The 17430-nt window shown below is 43.9% G+C and overlaps 2 protein-coding genes across 6 annotated transcripts in view; both read right to left on the bottom strand.

Annotated features, from left to right (window-relative positions):
• CAMK1D (calcium/calmodulin dependent protein kinase ID) overlaps positions 1–10163 on the bottom strand; it is a 509211-nt gene extending 499048 nt beyond the window's left edge. Inside the window, exon 1 of the mRNA XM_045060866.1 lies at positions 9094–10163. Within this exon, the coding sequence (XP_044916801.1) occupies positions 9094–9197 (104 nt within the window). The 5' untranslated portion in view covers positions 9198–10163. The remainder of the gene's footprint in view (positions 1–9093) is intronic.
• Positions 10164–12322: 2159 nt separating this feature from the next.
• Positions 12323–17430, bottom strand: part of CDC123 (cell division cycle 123) — a 60892-nt gene continuing 55784 nt past the window's right edge. For all 5 annotated transcript variants that reach the window (XM_003988105.6, XM_019833934.2, XM_006933243.5 and 2 more), the window contains 2 exons: positions 13410–13547; positions 12323–12559 (listed from right to left, as the gene is read on the bottom strand). In XM_003988105.6, the coding sequence (XP_003988154.1) occupies positions 12533–12559; positions 13410–13547 (165 nt within the window). In that variant the 3' untranslated portion in view covers positions 12323–12532. The remainder of the gene's footprint in view (positions 12560–13409; positions 13548–17430) is intronic.

Below are 17430 nucleotides of genomic sequence, written 5' to 3'. Positions count from 1 at the left end.
CCTATCTCTTGTTTTCTAAAGGTGCTCACCCCAGGAACTCTCATTTCCATTTCAAACAACAGATGGTGACGGTGACAGCCTTGCACCCTTTCATTTCTCATACCTACTAACTGATTGGAAGAGGTCCTCATGATCCTTTTGCTCTGGACTGGATTTTAAGTCATCTGTTTAAAAATGTTGTGTCTCTTCCCACTCCATTTATTTCTCCAACCCTAAATCCCCTGGCAGTTCAGACGCCACTGAAGAGTATTTGAGAATATGCCTTTCCATCCCTTCTTTCCCATGTCCCTACCTAATGTCCTCTTTTTTGGGGTGACCACTTTATTTTAAAAACTAAGAGCAACGATGCTCTCAGCGTCTCCAATGCATGTGCTCTGCGTCTCTTGTACGTGACAGAAACAGATATGAATTCTGGCTGGGGAAGTGTGGGCTTCCAGTGGGCCTAGAGATAAATGCCCTTGGCCACCCTGACAACAAACACCCCTAAAAGCAATAATGTTACTTGGCATCGATGCAACAACACTTTTCATCTAACAAAGCAATTTGTAGCCATTAAAGAGCAAGCTGTCAGTTCCTTCCTCAAAAATCAATGTATAATGCTGGGTATAGTCCTGTCCAGTTCCTCAGACCCCAACAATGGGCCATGCTTGTAAACTGTGGCTGTACAAGATGACTTCTTGGGAGGAAAAAAGGGGAACAAATGTGGGGGAACAGAAAGAGGAAGAAAGAAGAAAAAGACCTATAATTTATTGAGTGAATGTTGTGAGTCTGGCATGATGGTTTGGAGAAAAACCCTCCAGTATTCTGCCCTGGCTCCACTGCTGTTTATTCTACTTTGTGACCCACTGAAAAGTTTCCACAGAGATTAGGTTGTTCCCAGTCATCTGTCAAGCTGTAGTATCCTATCTTTTGATGATTCTTCCTTCATGTTCCCAGCGCATGTCCTTATTCCCAACTCACGACCTACCTAGCACACCGAAGCAAATCAACTTTAACAGTTGTGAGTTCATGTGTCCATAGACATGTACATATACAACCTCCGTGCTCTTTCTTGCCCCACTGCTCCCTTCCCCCTCCCTTCTCATCTGGGGCTGGGAGCTGGGGAGGAAGGTAAATAACGAACCATGTCTGTTAGCCCAATGTTTTGCAATGATGTGACTGGAAAGAACTCAATGAGATTAAGGATGGGCTTACTTCTTAAGAAATCTATCCCATCAAAAGAAAGACGAGCCTCTACCTGCTCAGAGAAATGGTTGGCTGAACTTCTTAGCAGTCAGACACCCTGTGAACTGCAAATAAATGCAGGCAGGAAGGTAGTGTGCCAAAGCCTTTCAATGCTTTGCACACAAATCTTCCATGAAGACCACTGTATATCAGAGTTTAGGCACCCACACAGTATCCTCTTGTGCCCTGATTCTCCAATCACAACCAATAATCATTTATATCCTAGTCAGGGAAGTCTGACACAGAAAGTACAATTCTTTCAACAAGCCCTATCTCCCTTCTCAAATGCCATCATAGTATGCATATGGAGAGTGTGGCATTAAAGAAAACAGATATGCAACAAACCACATTTAGGACTGATCATTTGATGAATAGGTATTTGCATAATGAGACATATTGGGAGGACTTTTTTTTTTTAATTTTTTGTTTAATGTTTGTTTATTTTTGAGACAATGCGAGAGACAGAGTGCAAGCAGCGGAGGGGCAGATGCAGGGAGACACAGAATCTGAAGCGGGTTCCAGGCTCTGAGCTGTCAGCCCAGAGCCCGACGTGGGGCTCAAACTCACCAACCGTGAGATCATGACCTGAGCCAAAGTCGGACACTTAACTGACTGAGCCACTCAGGTGCCCCAGGAGGACTTATTTTTTTTTAACTACAGAGTCCTGTTCTCATAAACTCAATAAATTATATTAAACCAACCTTTAATTTATAAAACTTCACTTTCCACACCTTATAAAACCAACTATAAATCAAAGCACATCTTCAATTACTGCTCTTTGGCTGTTAACACATATGTGTATCTACCTATCTTTTCTTGGACATTCTGTGTGTGTGTCCCTATTTCACCACTGGACTGTAAACCTCCTCGAGGTCAGGGACTATCACCTCCTACCAGTCCAGGGGAATCAGAATAAAAGGGAAATCAGCAGGGAAAAAATATATAGTAACCTAAGACCTAGAAACAAGTGAAAATTCTAAAATATTTCACCGGCCCTGATGCTTATTCCCAGCAGCCACACAGGTGCATCATGCTTACACTCTAAAGTGCTGAAGAGCAAGAAGAAAGTGCCCAGTATCAACACATAAGCTTTCAGATTTGTAGGTGTGCCACCGTTTTCTTCCAAATGTAATGAAAGGTGAACTATGCATTCAATCACAATTTATTTAGAACAAGAACACACGGGTACAACACCCAGTCGTGTAATGTGTAGCTTTACTACTGTTTTAGGAGAAGGGATGGCATTAAGCCAAAAGCTTAACTGAGGGCACACAATAAAAATATACAAATGGAGCCATGAGTACTGACACTGAATTACAGAACCAAGACAAAGCTGAGGGAGCTCGTCAGGTCCAGAGGACAGAGCACATGCTCTCCGGAAGGGCTGTCGCCCCGGCCTCCGGGAGGAACGGTGGGCCTCTTGGAATTTCACTGTGGAAGTACAGTGAACCAACCTGATTTAAGTGGGCAGTGATTGGTATGCTGAGAGAATCATTAACTCTCGAAACAGAACAATGAAAGCAGTCTGTCCCAGAAGTACAGAGGAGATTCAAGTTTCTTTCTGTATGCTTCCAAATTTGTTCTGTACTTGGTGTCTAGCTCGTGAGAGTAGGAGACATTTCTATCAATGGCCTCCGTCAGGATTTTCTAAGAACGCTCTATATACTCTACTTGTAGAGGAAAATTAAAAGGGCCACAGATTAAAGACAGTCTGGATAAACCCGCACAGACTCCAGGTTATTCTTCTGTGAGTTTTGAAGTAGAACATAGAGTGAATCACGGAGGCTTTAGTCTAAAGCATATGTGGGTTTGAATCGTATGTCTAACATACTGCTTGTTATCTAGACCAAAACCTACAGATTCATCTTCTGTAAAATGGGAGAAATTATTGCTTAATTCATACAGCTATAGACTTAAAAATTAGGTAATGTCCACAAAGCACTTGGCATTCCTTTATCCTAGAATTTTTTATTTCCAGGTTGGTCATTTCTTGTGTCTCCTGAATGGGTGTATTTGTTTCAGTCACTACTCTGTTGCATTAATATAATTATATCTGAAGCATTTCTGATATATCTGTTCTATTCTCAACTAAACGTTTACCCCGCATGCTGCTTCTTCCTTGTCCAAGGCCAAGTGGAGTGGCTCCAGAAATGCACACATTGACACTCAGGAAACCAGAGTCTTGGGAAGCTGTGTGAATGTTGGTTCCACTGAAGGCAATGCTGTGGAAGGGCAAAGGCTGGGTATGCAGGTAGGATGGAGAAAATAAACACAGCGGGATCTCTCATTAGAACCCTTCCCACAAACAAAGAAAGGCAGAAAGCAGAAAATATTATTGGATTATTATAATATAGAAGTTAACAGGTCACTGAAATCACACGACAGTGATGTAATATAGCAAGTAAGAGCTTGTGTATACTGAACATGGGCTACGATGCCAAGAACTGTCCTACAATGACGTCTAGAAACAACTCTGAGAGGTAGGTGCTATTGCCATCTCTGTTTTGCAGACTGGGAACCAGAGGGCCAGAGAGATTCAGTACTTTGCCCTGGACCGCGCTGTCAGCAGGTAGGTAACAAAGCCAATTCTAAACCAGGCAGTCTGGTTCCTAGGGCTGTGGTGACATTCAACAACCCACAATCATGATTTTTCACTTCAATGTAAAACAAACAAAACAAAAACAGAACTACCTTCTAAGAGGTTATCGTTCTGAATGACTTTTAAACATATGGAAGGTATAGCCCCCCCACCCAGGCAGTGGCTACAGTTCTGTCTGTGCCTGCCTCATACTGAGACAGTGCTTGTTAGTGCTGGGGATGGGGACTAGAAAGGGGTACAAATGTCTGAAAGATGAAGAGCAAGCAAGCATAGAATATACTAAAATTCTACAGAATTTTTTTTAGAATAGGCAGAAATACTCAGAGTTTATTCACAGTTTAAGGGCCAGCACATGCTCTATCATGAATACTATGGCTTGAGATATCAGCAATAGGTTTTGATGATCTGGTTCACTTAAGGGAAGACAAGAACTCTAGTAACTTTTTGGAGCAGTGATTCTATAAGGTGAATAAAAAAGATGAACATACATAATTGAGTGTTGCATTATTCAAACTGTCGACCTTGAGAGTGATGCCTTAGCTTGGGTGATGCTCTTGTTGTGGAAAGTGTTTAGGGAACTCATTTTGAATTGCATCTAAGTCAGATCACCTTCAATGATGTTAAGTCACATTCCATTTGGCCAAGACAGAGTACCAGACCACTGGGAGACAACAAAGCAAGGATTCCATTCTTGCCCTAAGTTTATAATAAGTAGAAAGATCATGAGAGCTACATCCTACAAATACTGCATCAGGTTCTAAATGTAAGAGGAACAGTAATATCAGAGTGCCTTGTAAATTCCAGCACAGAAGAAACCCTCTGGATAATTTCATGAGGAACATACCACTTGAGCCAGTCTGTGAAGGCTGGCTTTTAATAACCAGAAGACTGGGCAGGAGGTGAGTGGGGGTAAGGGGGGGAGGCACAGCAGAGGGAGCAGATGAGAAAGATAAGGACATCCTCAGCTATATCAAGTAATCTAGGTTGGCTGGAGAACAGTATGTGCTGGTGAGGATGAAATTAGCCCATAAAGACAGATTGAGGCAACACTGCACAGGGCTTTGGATGCCCACCGAAGCCTGTACTTTAACTTGCAAGCAATGGGAAGCCGAGAGGCTGTAAGTGTTAGAATGACTGGAATTGTGTTTCAGGAAGGTTAATGTCCTAGTGGCGCATAAAATGGATTAAGGCTTCTTGAGGATGACATGTGAATTTTGGAAAAATTCTGAACCATTTCTGATGAATAAGAAAGAAAAGTGATATGGAACCGTGTAACATTTTTGGTCAAAAAAAACAAGGTATTGAACGAAACAGTAAGGTAGATTTTCTTCTGTGGCTTATAAATGGATCTGATGGAACTTCCCCAAAAAATTTAAGGAAAGGCTTTTGGAGTGGTGGTGGCATCACAAAATAAGTATATAATCTTCTCTAAACCACCTGCTTCTAAGTATAACACCTATCCCAGTGAATAATCAGTTGCTCCTTTATTTATATACTTATTTATTTAATGTTTATTTTTGAGAGAGACAGAGTGTGGGTGGGGGAGAGGCAGAGGGAGAGGGAGAGACAGAATCCAAAGGGAGGCTCCAGGCTTTGAGCTGTCAGCACAGAGCCCAATGTGGGGCTCAAACCCACAGACCATGAGATCATGACCTGAGCCAAAGTTGGACATTTAACTGACTGAGCCACCCAGGTGCCCCAGTCATTCTTTTAAACACAATCAGAATTATTACTTAAGTCACACAGTATACTCTTGAAATACATCTATTATAAGCCATCATCAGAATTAGCTTCTAAAGTACAATGCAACCTTCTTATCCAGTCTGCGATGACTCTCCAGCGTTACTCAAACATTAACCTAGGTTCTGCTGTGAAGCGATTTTTGCAGAACTAACTAAAATCCCTATCTGTTAATTTTTTTTAAATTTTTTTCAATGTTTATTCATTTTTGAGACAGAGAGAGACAGAGCATGAATGGAGGAGGGGCAGACAGAGAGGGAGACACAGAATCTGAAACAGGCTCCAGGCTCTGAGCTGTCAGCACAGGGCCCGACGTGGGGCTCGAACTCACGGACCACGAGATCATGACCTGAGCCGAAGTCGGATGCCCAACCGACTGAGCCACCCAGGCACCCCTATCTGTTAATTTTAAATAAGGAAGAATATCATGGTGGGCCTGACTTAACCAGTTGGAGGGTGTTAAAAGCAGGGCTGAGGCTTTCCTGAGAGGAGGAAATGAAAATCTACCTGTGGACAAGAGCTTCCACTCATGCTCAGAGTTCCAGCCTGGCCTACAGATTTCAGACTTGCATGGCCAGCGCACCTCAACTGCATAAATCAATCCCTTGTAATAAAATCTTTTATTGTATTTACACACACACATATGTATATATTTATATATGTGTGTATATAATGTGTGTACATATAAACACAATTGCAGTAAGGAGATTTTACATATGCATATGAATGCATGTACATATGTATTTCATACTGGTTCTTTTTCACTGGTTGAATTTTTTTTTTTAATTTTTTTAATGTTTATTTTTGAGAGACAGAGAGACAGAGCATGAGCAGGGGAGGAGCAGAGAGAGAGGGAGACACAGAATCTGAAGCAGGCTCCAGGTTCCGAGCCATCAGCATAGAGCCCGACGTGGGGCTCAAACCCACGAACTGTGAGATCATGACCTGAGCCGAAGTTGGACGCTCAACCGACTGAGCCACCCAGGGGCCATTCTCTGGTTGAATTCTAACACACAGTTTACTTTATGAGAACTGACAATCTGAAGGGGATGCACTATAAATGAATTAATTACATAAACACCATTGTTAGAAACTAGTAAAGTTAGAAACTCTTAAGTTAAAAGTGCAGGTACACTACACATTATGAAATGGTCCCATTCTTACAACTACAGAAGCCTTGGCTTCCAGTCTGATCCCACGTGGCTTCAAACCAGGGATTCTTAATCTGGGGTCTAAGACCACCTCAGGCAAGCCCATAGCTTCCACCAGATTCTCAGAGAAACCCATTCCTCCTCAAATTATGAAGCATCGCGGTAGCTCATTTAGAAGGTTGTAAGGTTATTTACACTCAATTTCCCAATGATTGCTTGTATATACAACTATGAATGGGTAGTTGACTCCTCAGCTGCTTGCCTGGTTCCAAAGTCAGTGCTGACATTTTATAGACGTTTTTTCAAGAATCGAAGGCAGGCCACTTGTAATTCGCAGGAGAAATCCATTTAAGTCTTTACTTGACTAAAAGTCCATGAATAATACATGGGGAGATAATCCACCTAAGAACTCGACATATTAAACACGAGTCTCAAAGAGTCAAGAAAATCAGTGATGCATGGGAATGCAAGCTGGTACAGCCACTCTGGAAAACAGTAAGGAGTTTCCTCAAAAAATTAAAAATAGAACTACCCTATGACCCAGCAATCACACTACTAAGTATTTATCCAAGGGATACGGGTGTGCTGTTTTGAAGGGGTACATGCACCCCCATGTTTATAGCAGCACTATCGACAATAGCCAGAGTAAGGAAAGAGCCCAAATGTCCATCGATGGATGAATGGATAAAGAAGATGTGGTACATACATACAATGGAGTATTACTCGGCAATCAAAAAGAATGAAATCTTGCCATTTGCAACTACGTGGGTGGAACTGGAGGGTATTATGCTAAGTGAAAGTAGAGAAATACAAGTATCATATGACTTCACTCATATGAGGACTTTAAGAGACAAAACAGATGAGCATAAGGGAAGGGAAACAAAAATAATATAAAAACAGGGAGGGGGACAAAACAGAAGAGACTCATAAACATGGAGAACAAACTGAGGGTTACTGGAGGGGTTGTGGGGGGGGGAAGGGCTAAATGGGTAAGGAGCACTAAGGAATCTACTCCTGAAATCATTGTTGCACTATATGGTAATTTGGATATAAATTTAAAAAAAATAAAATTAAAAAAAAAAAGAAAAGGAAAAAATAAAGTAGGGGGAAAAGTTTTATAAAAAAAAAAAAAGAAAGAAAATCAGTGATGCGGCAAATACAATGTAAGTCATATGTGGTTCCCACTGAGGCTTTCATAAAATTAATAATGCTCAGAGAATCTCAACATAATTATACTGCCATATATTATCAACTTTATTGTGTGAAGAGAGAGAGTTGTACTTGACACGTCAAAGTCAGTAAGAGGAACCATTCTATATTCACACTGCCCACAGTGAGTCTTATTACTACTCCTAATGCATAAACACGACTGTTCTGGTATATTCAACCCGCTAGCCGTGTCCCACCCAGCTGAACACAGAGCCATCGCTGGACGGCCGTCGCGGGCGCCCTGCGTGCCTTCCCGACCCCCCACGGCTCCTTGCACACAAGCTCCAACGGTGGAATCCGCTGTGCCTCCACATCCTTGTTTGGGTCAGTCACTGGAATCTCGAGTTCGTGTCCAACACCAGCATTTCGATTTCCCTCGTCTTTTCGTCTTTCCCGTTAGACAAATCACATTATGTCGCGCCTGACGGCTCAAACCCAGAACCTGGGCGTCGGCCGGGTTCCTCCCTCCCTTCCCACTCCCTCCCTGCCGCCCAGGCTCCCCCTTGGCCGTGCAACCACTGGCCCTCTGGGTTCCCCTCGAGGCCGCCCCCGTTTCCCGATTCCCACCCTTCCTGCCCCCCCCCTGCCGCCCACACCCCCCTCGGCCACGCCCCCATCGGCCCGTCGACGGAGCCACATTATCACCATGAGGCACCCTTCTCCCGACTGATCCGCTTTCCACACAGAAACCAGAAAAGCACTGCAAACACCTAAACTAGACCATCTCTCTTCCTCGCTTAGAACCCCGCCCCGGCTTCCCACCCCGCGGGGGCCGTGAGCGTGAAATCCTCACACCTCAGACGCTGGGCAGGTCCCTGGCCCTGGGCAGGTCCCCGCGGCCTCTCCCGTCTCGGCGGGCGCGTGCGCCTGCGCGTGGTCCCCCTCCCTGCCTGCGGCGTCCCTGCCCTGCCCCCACCCCACTCCCACCTCAAGACTGGGCTGGGCTCTCCTCAGCCCCAGGTCGCCCTTGCTTAGCGCCACCCCGGGGCTTCCTTCTCACCAGAGCGGACGTCTCTGTCCACAGCCCTTTACTCGCCACACACGGTGCCCGCCTCCGCGGCTGCTGGGCCACCTGGCGGGGTCCGTGAGGCACACGACACCTGACACGGTCCTGCCCGGGGAGGATCGGCCCGAGGGACGAGGGACCAGTCGCTGCGGCAGCACTCTTACCTGACGGGCTTATCACGCAGCCTGTGTGCACTTGCGAGGGTGGCTGTGGTCTGGTTTCCCTTGACTGAAAAGAGCCGCGTGTGACTGCGTGCTCTCGAGGTCATGCGGGCCAGACCCGCGGGCTGCCCGCCGCCTCTGTGCGGCCGCGTGTCCTTCGCACGCCTGTCCGCGCGTTCGCAGGACCCCCGCGCTGCGTGTGCGCGGCCAGCCCGCCGTCACTTCCCGGCGTCCCTTACCCGACGCTGTGTTGTAGGAGCCAGCGCCACGTGGGAACCAAGGAACAATCACAGAGAAATTCTGCCTTTAAAATGTCTAAAAGTCACTGTCACCTCTCAAGATCAGCCTGGTTAATATAAACACGAAACTGAATTCATCTTTTAAAGACGCTGATTTCATTTAATTTCCGCACTCTTTTCATCAAATTCTTCCACACAAATGTGAGGTGAATTTGTACTTACTTTTATTGGGGAAAAAAAAAAATTCCTGGCTACATACACTTGTGGTAAACACAACATCATGTATAAATCTGTGGAATCACTATGTTGTGCACCTGAAACTAATGTAACCTTGTGTCTAAGTGTACTCAAATTTTTTTTGAAAATTCCATTATTAAAATAATAATTTGTTCTGGATGAAACTTATCTATTGAAAATACTAGGCTAAAAACCCTTAGAGGACAGCATTAGAAAAGTTCTTTCATGGCCCCGATTCTGCTACAATTTTGGACAAGTCTTAACTTCTCTGGGCAGCAGTTTCCTGCTGTGTTAAAAAATGAAGAAAGAGGGGGAAAAAGGGCAGGGAGGAGGAAAGGAGGGTAAAAGGAAAAGAAACTGGGCTGAACAATCTCTAAAGTCCTCCACCACTCAAAATTTTCTTGATTCTATTAAAAAACAACCTGCCTCGGGTGGCCTGGGTGGCTCCAACGCTTGGGCGCCAATTCTTAATTTAGGCTCCGGTCATGATCTCACAGCTGCCAGATGGATCCCCGCATCTGGCTCTGCGCTGATGGTGCTGAGCCTGCTTTGGGATTCTCGCTCTCCCTCTCCCACAGGCACACACGCATGTGCTGTCTCTCAAAGAAAAAACCCACAAAAAAAAAAAAAAAAAAAAGAAAGAACGAACTTGCCTTTAGCGTACTAGGTCTGCAAAGCATAATGATAATGACGGCTACCATGTGTTGGGGGGCTTAGTAAGTACAACACACTATATGAAAGGTGTTGCATGGGCTCTCATTTAACAAACGCATGAACTTATGGTTATTATTCACCGAACTTATAGGTAAGAAAGCAAGCCAAAAAACCCAATCATGTAACATTTGTTTTTTTGACACAGCCCTCAATTATCAGAAAGAGAAATGACTGAGTAGATGGGAAAACTTTATGAGAACTCAGAAAATGCACATCAACACGAGGCTTAAAAACAGAACTTTGAGGGTGCCGGGGTGGCTCAGCGCCAGACTCTTGTTTTTTGCTCAAGTCATGATCTCATGGTTTGTGAGCATCGAGCTCTGCGCCGACATCAATGAGTCTGCTTCCAATTCTCTCCCTCTCTCTCTGTCCCTCCCCTGCTTATACTCCCTCTTCCTCTCTCAAAATAGATAAACATTTAAAAAGAAACGGAAAAAAACACAACTTTTTGGCAACATGCGCTATACTGGAGGCCCATCCTACATGCTGCCGTTCTGTAGCACAAAGTAAACATGTTTGTCCCAATCTGACTAAACAGATGCAACGTCTTCTATTCAGAAGGTAGGATTTTAGAACCGAGCTAATGAATTCACTTTCTAAATTCAAGCACAAACCTGAGGTACCTGAAAAAAAGGACAGATAATGCCAATAAAATAAAAAGATACTCAAAACTAATCTTTAGGATGCAAAAATGATATTTCAACCGAGGAGAATATTTCCTGCATGTTATCCTGTATTTACTATTCACATCAGGATAATCAGCCAAAATTAAATACACAAAGGGGACAATGTAGAAAAGTCACATTTTTAAAAGTGAAGTGAGAGTTGAACTCAATAATGCCTCAGGAAAATTAATGCAAAAATTTAGTGAGTTTTGCACCAAGAATTGTGCTTTTTATAACATATGTGCCAAATTTTGCTTCAGTCTTTTTATTACTTATAGTCCAATTTTTTCAATTGATACTGAAATATATCAACTATTTTTTTTTCTTTTGGGCTGGTGAAGTACCACCTTGACGAAGCCCGCTTCCAGAGCTAAGTTTAAATCAACTCATGATTATAAATCCCTCCATTATGAGTTAACAGTTAAGTCCCTCATGAGCAGTTTATTTAAAAACCAAAAATATTTTAAAGCACCTCAATTCCAGACAACTGGCCTCAGAAATGGCATATGATATACTGAGTACAAAGATCACAAGTTGATCTCTGTATTTTGTATTTAAAATACTAATATCCAAGTGATTGTAACTGAGAAACCACACAAAAAGCTACAATTTGAGATAACCAAAAAAGAAATACCTTTCTTCATTATGTATAATCTGCCTTAACCAAACAGAAAGGGGAAACTCTGCTCCATTTCCCTACCTTCCTATGGGAACACTCATATGTGCTCTCCTAAGTTGAAAAACATACCTCCAACTAGTAAAATATTCCTTCATACACACTACATATATACCCTAGGAATGATTTCCTTCAAACTGTTCCACAATGTAAAACAATACACAAAGATCACATGGCAAAGTGTCTCAGCATATAGTAATGTACTAAGTAAATTAGTACTGATGATATCCTCACCATCAATTAGGGCACTGAAGAATAATTACTAAAATGGTGGCCTAAGTGAACTTACCTCCCCAAAATTCCGGTATTTTTTAAAAAGGCCAAATTCTAACTCTGTGATCATTTTACTAATACATGTTAGACTAGTTGTAATATACTGACATTTTCAAGGTTATGTGATAGCTTGAGAAGTCTGTATTATTTTACCGACACACAAACCAAAGATAAACCAGTAGAAAACGTATATGAAAATTCTCTCAAAGTAGGAAAAATATTTTCTACAGTAATAGAAGGATCAACTTTTTTCTGTGAAAAAGTAATGATTAAACAAGAACCCATTTCTGTATAACAAATATAAATTCGCCCATCTACCCAATAGGTATAAAAACAGCACAAGAAACATCGGTAAATCTAAACAGACTGAGCCAAAAGAGTGAGGTATTTCACAGAAGGTATTTTATCATCAGAACAGTATGCTTTCCTATGTTTAAGATCTATTTATTATTTATTTTTACAGGTAGCAAAGTCCCTCCATTTTCTTCCAGCTTAATATACATGGATATAAAAAGCTATTGATTTCACACTGTCTCCCACCCTGACCCAAGAGGGGGAACAGAAGTTGCGAGCTCAGAGCAGCCTTTTGACACCAAGGTGGTCTCCTCTTTACCTCGGACTTAACTCTGGCACTCTAATCAGTCATCCTCTTGCTGATTTCTTTTCTGTCAAGGGAAACCAAGATACATTAAAACAGCACATTCTACTGGGGATATATGTTCAGCCAAGATCACTTTTTCTGTCAGCAAATATAATTTTCTAGAGGCCCTGGTCAAAGATATGATTGAAAATCATGACGGAAAAATATGCCTTAACTAATTCATCGGACCAGTTTATCACTTTGGCTCCTGGGCACATTACCCTCAGCTATTTGAATACTTGACTTTCTTCCACATGCGCAAACATTCCCACACAGAAGCACACAAGTACAAATACACATATTCCTCCCCACCCCCGCCCCTGCCAAATAACCATAGCAGAGAGCTGGATCTTCTCTTAGCCCAATAACAGTATACAGACTTCCTTCAAAATCAGAAGTATTATGGGGCGCCTGGGTGGCTCAGTCAGTTAAACATGAGACTTTGGCTCAGGTCATGATCTCATGGTTCGTTGAGTTCAAGCTCTGCATTGGGCTCTGTGCTGATAGCTCAGAGCCCTGAGCCTGCTTTGGATTTTGTTTCCCTCTCTCTCTGCCCCTCCTTGCTTGTGTTCTATCTCTCTTTCAAAATAAATAAACACTAAAAAAATTTTAAAAAAGAAGTCAGAAGTACTGTGAAAATTATTCAAAAAGCATAAACATAAAACACATTTCCTATCATTCTAAGCAAATTATTCTTTCAGCTTACTTCATATATTTCTTTATAAGATGACCTCAGTAATTCTGCCCAATTAATTCATAATCACCAAATAAAACCTAGGTACTATATATAACTAAAATGAAATATTACAAAGTCAATTTGAAAATTTGAAAACAAAGGTGTACACGTATGTGTACTAAGTATATATATACTTTACCAGTTTAAGAAAATCTATGAGTTTGTGAGCATCCTCCCCAGTAGACAGGTCTACAAAGTCCTTGGGAAGTCGGTAACTCAGATAGGGACTTGGTTGAACTGTCACTTCACTGTTTGTGCAACGGAAAGCTGGAGAATCCTGTACAAAGAAAAAAAGGGGAAAGTCTGTGAAAAATTATCTTTTTAAGTCTATTCGTCAAAGTGACAAAGATCCTAGTATAACAATTTCATGTTCCCTTCTGTACGAGGTAAGGAAGAAAATAAAACTTTTTTTGAGTGTGACCGTGTATGTACACGTGTGCGAACAAGCAGAGAGGGGGCAGAGGAAGAGAGAGAGAGAGAATCTTAAGCAGACTCCACTCCCAGCAAGGAGCCTGACTTGGGGTTCCTTCTCACAACTGTGACCTGAGCCAAAATCAAGAGTCAGACACTTAACCGACTGAGCCACCCACGTATCCCAGAAAATAAGATTCTGAAGTGAAAGAAACACCAAGATTTTAAGAATACTTCCACATGGGGGTGCCTGGGTGGCTCAGTCAGTTAAGTATCCGACTCTTGGTTTTGGCTCAGGTCATGATCTCACAGTCTGTGAGATCGAGCCCTATGCTGGGCTCTGCGCTGACAGCACGGAGCCTGCTTGGGATTCTTGCTCTCTGTCCTCTCCCTCCACTCATGTGCACGCTCTCCCTCAAAATAAACAGGAAAAAAAAAAAGAGAATACTTCCACATGTTCACTGGAAAATAAACACATAGTATCTGAAAACAGTGTCCTCATGGAGAGCTATGGTCAAGCCCTAAATGCTACCAGCCACTGTGTCCTGTATATGGGTTATGGGTTCCTTAGCCCCGGAATGGGCCCGAGGCCTAGGGCTAGTTCTCTCTGGCCTTGAGCAATCTCATGCAGGCTGGAGTGCTTTCTCAGTATTATCATTTTGTACAGGTGCACAGTTGAGAAGTACTGCCCTGGACCCTACACTTTTGTGCTTCTCTTAGTCATTTAACTTACTTATTTATCTCTCTCAGCACCTATGGAAAACTGCAAATTTGAGTTTCACATTTAACAAGTCTTCACATTCTTCAACGTACTTGCTTAGAGTCTTGCATTTAATATTTACACGTTGCCTTGTGCCAAAAAAGGATTTCAGAGACAGAAGGCCTCGGGTTTGGACTTCCTGGGTGGCAAATATCTAGGTGAGGGATGAATGGGGTCCAGCAGATGGAGACAGGCCACGAACTGGAGTAGAACAGGAGCGCAGAGCCCTAGAAAGCAGGCCGTATCTTATGACAGACAGACCAATCATCTGGCAAATACTTAGGAAACATCCACGTGGTGCTCACCTTGTCCTAGGTATAGAAGATCAACTGGTAAACCAGACTGGCAGCCAGCCAATAAACAAGCAAATAACTACAACAGCAAGATCATTTCAGATAGGAAGAGGTGTTAGAAAAACACAACATCCGGGTGCCATAATATGAGGAGAACAACACAGGCTACTTCACCAGGATGGTAAGACCTCGCTGAGGAGGGGCCACGGGGTCTGAAGAGCAGGACGAAAGCAGCCTCGTGAGGTCTGGGGACTCGGACAGGGACTGAGCATGGCCTGAAAGGCAGCGGGCACAGCCAGGGGGGGACTGCGAGCCCCAGAAGGAAAGCCGGTTCTCTAGCGGTGGGGAGTAAGGATGGGGAGACAGCAGGACAGGCCACCGGGGAAAAAGCAGGAGCCAGTTCTTGTTCCCTGTCCTCCCCCGACCTCCAATATAATGTTGTCTAAATTAAAAAGAAAGAAAAGATTTGGATCATAGAGTGAATTTTGTACAAACTGTTTCTATCCACTGACTGTGTCCCTCATCTTTAAAAATAGCCCGGTGCTGAATAATTTACATTCTCTTTCCTTGACGCTCAGATTGAATGGCCCCCAAATCTAAGATGCCAGCACAAAGAAAATTCCTGCACTCGTTAATTCCACAAAAATCCGCTGTGCCAGAATTGTGCCAAGCTGCACAGATCTGCGGAGAACACGAGAGATACTACCCCTGTGCTCGGAAACTTACAATCTGAGGCTGGACACAGGGAAGTACGACACAGCAGGGCAAGAGCCGTGACAGGGAAAATAACCATCTGAGCCACATCCAGAAGAAGAGGGCCCCAGAGGGCCCAGGACAGGGAAAGGATGAAAAGAAGCCTTTCAGACGGAGACAAGAGATAAGATGCGCACACTGAAGGCGAGGCGGCCACCAGAAGAGCAGAAAGAAGGCCGGGAGGAGAGCTTGTGTCACGGAAACCGAGGGAAGAGTGTGGTGAAAACCCAGAGGGGTAACACTTGCCGAGGGGTTAGGTGAGAAAAGGGCGGTGCGTCGTCCACTGGCATCGGCAACGGGTCAGTGGAGCCCTTGCTGGGTGTGGTTTCTGTGGAGCGGCAGGGACAGGGGCACCCCGGTAGTGGGTGGAGGGCGCACAGGTGGGAAGCAGCAGGCAGAGGTGGCCAGGGAAGGAAGCCGGCCGCCAGACGCACAATTACTGAGCAGCTACAAAAAGCAGGTCACACGCTAGCGTGAGTGAGGCTGCTACAGTCCCACTAGTGGGACATGTGAGTGTAGGTGCCTACAGAAACCTGCCCGCACTGATGTTAACGGATGTGGTAAGGATGGCAATCTAATTCTGTCCTTGAAAATGAGCAGGTAGAAACACGACTTTGTAAAAACGATATAAAAAATACACATAAGGTAGCAGGAAGGTAGTACATTCTCATTTAAAACGTTTGTATATATATTTACAGATATGTTACACATACCAAATATGATATACAAAAATATAAACCATGGTTCTCAAGGTGGTAGGATTACGGGCAATTTCAGAATTCTCTTTAAAAATGGGCATGGGCTGTAGCACCTGGGTGGCTCAGTTAAATATCCGACTTGGGCTCAGGTCACAATCTCATGGGTTTTTTTGTTTGTTTTTGTTTTTTAATGTTTATTCATTTTTGAGAGAGAGACAGACAGAATGCAAGCCGAGGAGGGGCAGAGAGAGGGAGACCCAGAATCCGAAGCAGGCTCCAGGCTCTGAGCTGTCAGCACAGAGCCCGGATGCGGGGCTTGAACCCACGAACTGGGAGATCATGACCTGAGCCGAAGTTGGACGCTCAACCGACTGAGCCACACCCAGGCACCCCACGATCTCATGGTTTTTGAGTTTGAGCCCCACATCGGGCTCTGAGCTGACAGCACAGAGCCTGCTTCGGATCCTCTATCTCCCTTTCTCTGCCCTTTCCTGGCTTGTACTCATTCTCTCTCTCAAAAATAAACATTAAAAAAAGGGGGCATGTATTAATTTTCTAAGTAGAAAAAAGCAACACAAAGGTGTTGTTCAAATAAAGTCTGGCTGTGAAGATGAGACAGAAGGGCTGGCTGAAGACATGGTGTTAAAAGGCGTTTGTCTATTAGGACAGAAGATGTGCGAACACAGATGGAGGGCGGGTACAGAAGAGAACAGGGACAGGAAGGAGTGAATGGCAGCATGGGTATCAGAAGAGGCAGGAAGGAGCGGCATGCTGTTAGACTCAGAAGGAGGGACGCAGGGATGCTTGTTGGTTCGAGGACAATTATATGGAGTCAATTCACACCAGATTTTCTTCCTGTGAAGGACGTGGAATCATCTGCTGAGGAGGAAAGGGATGATGCGCAAGGAGGTGTGAGGGGTGTGCAGAGGTGCGGCATGGCCACCGTGGGTGGAAGAGGAAGCTGGTGAGGCAAACACCATAGGAGGGCCCCCTCGATGGGGCAAAGACGGTGCAGAGCACCTGCAGTTTCGCTCTCTCAGGGGTCAGCAGGTGGGGTTAGGATCAGCGTCAACATATAAAGTGACCCAGGGTCAAGATTCTTCCATGTGGGCAGGACCGAAGGAGCCAAGAGAAAGAAAAACTAGGGAAATATATAAAAGGTGATCATTATTTGTTTTTATAATGTTAAACAAATGAATCACAACGCACACGCTTTTTTGGTCACCTCCACAGGCAAGTATCTAT

This window comes from Felis catus, chromosome B4, assembly GCF_018350175.1.
Source record: "Felis catus isolate Fca126 chromosome B4, F.catus_Fca126_mat1.0, whole genome shotgun sequence".
Taxonomy (NCBI): Eukaryota; Metazoa; Chordata; class Mammalia; order Carnivora; family Felidae; genus Felis; species Felis catus.
Note: the sequence above shows the minus strand (reverse complement) of the source record. Positions and strands in the feature narration are given on the sequence as shown.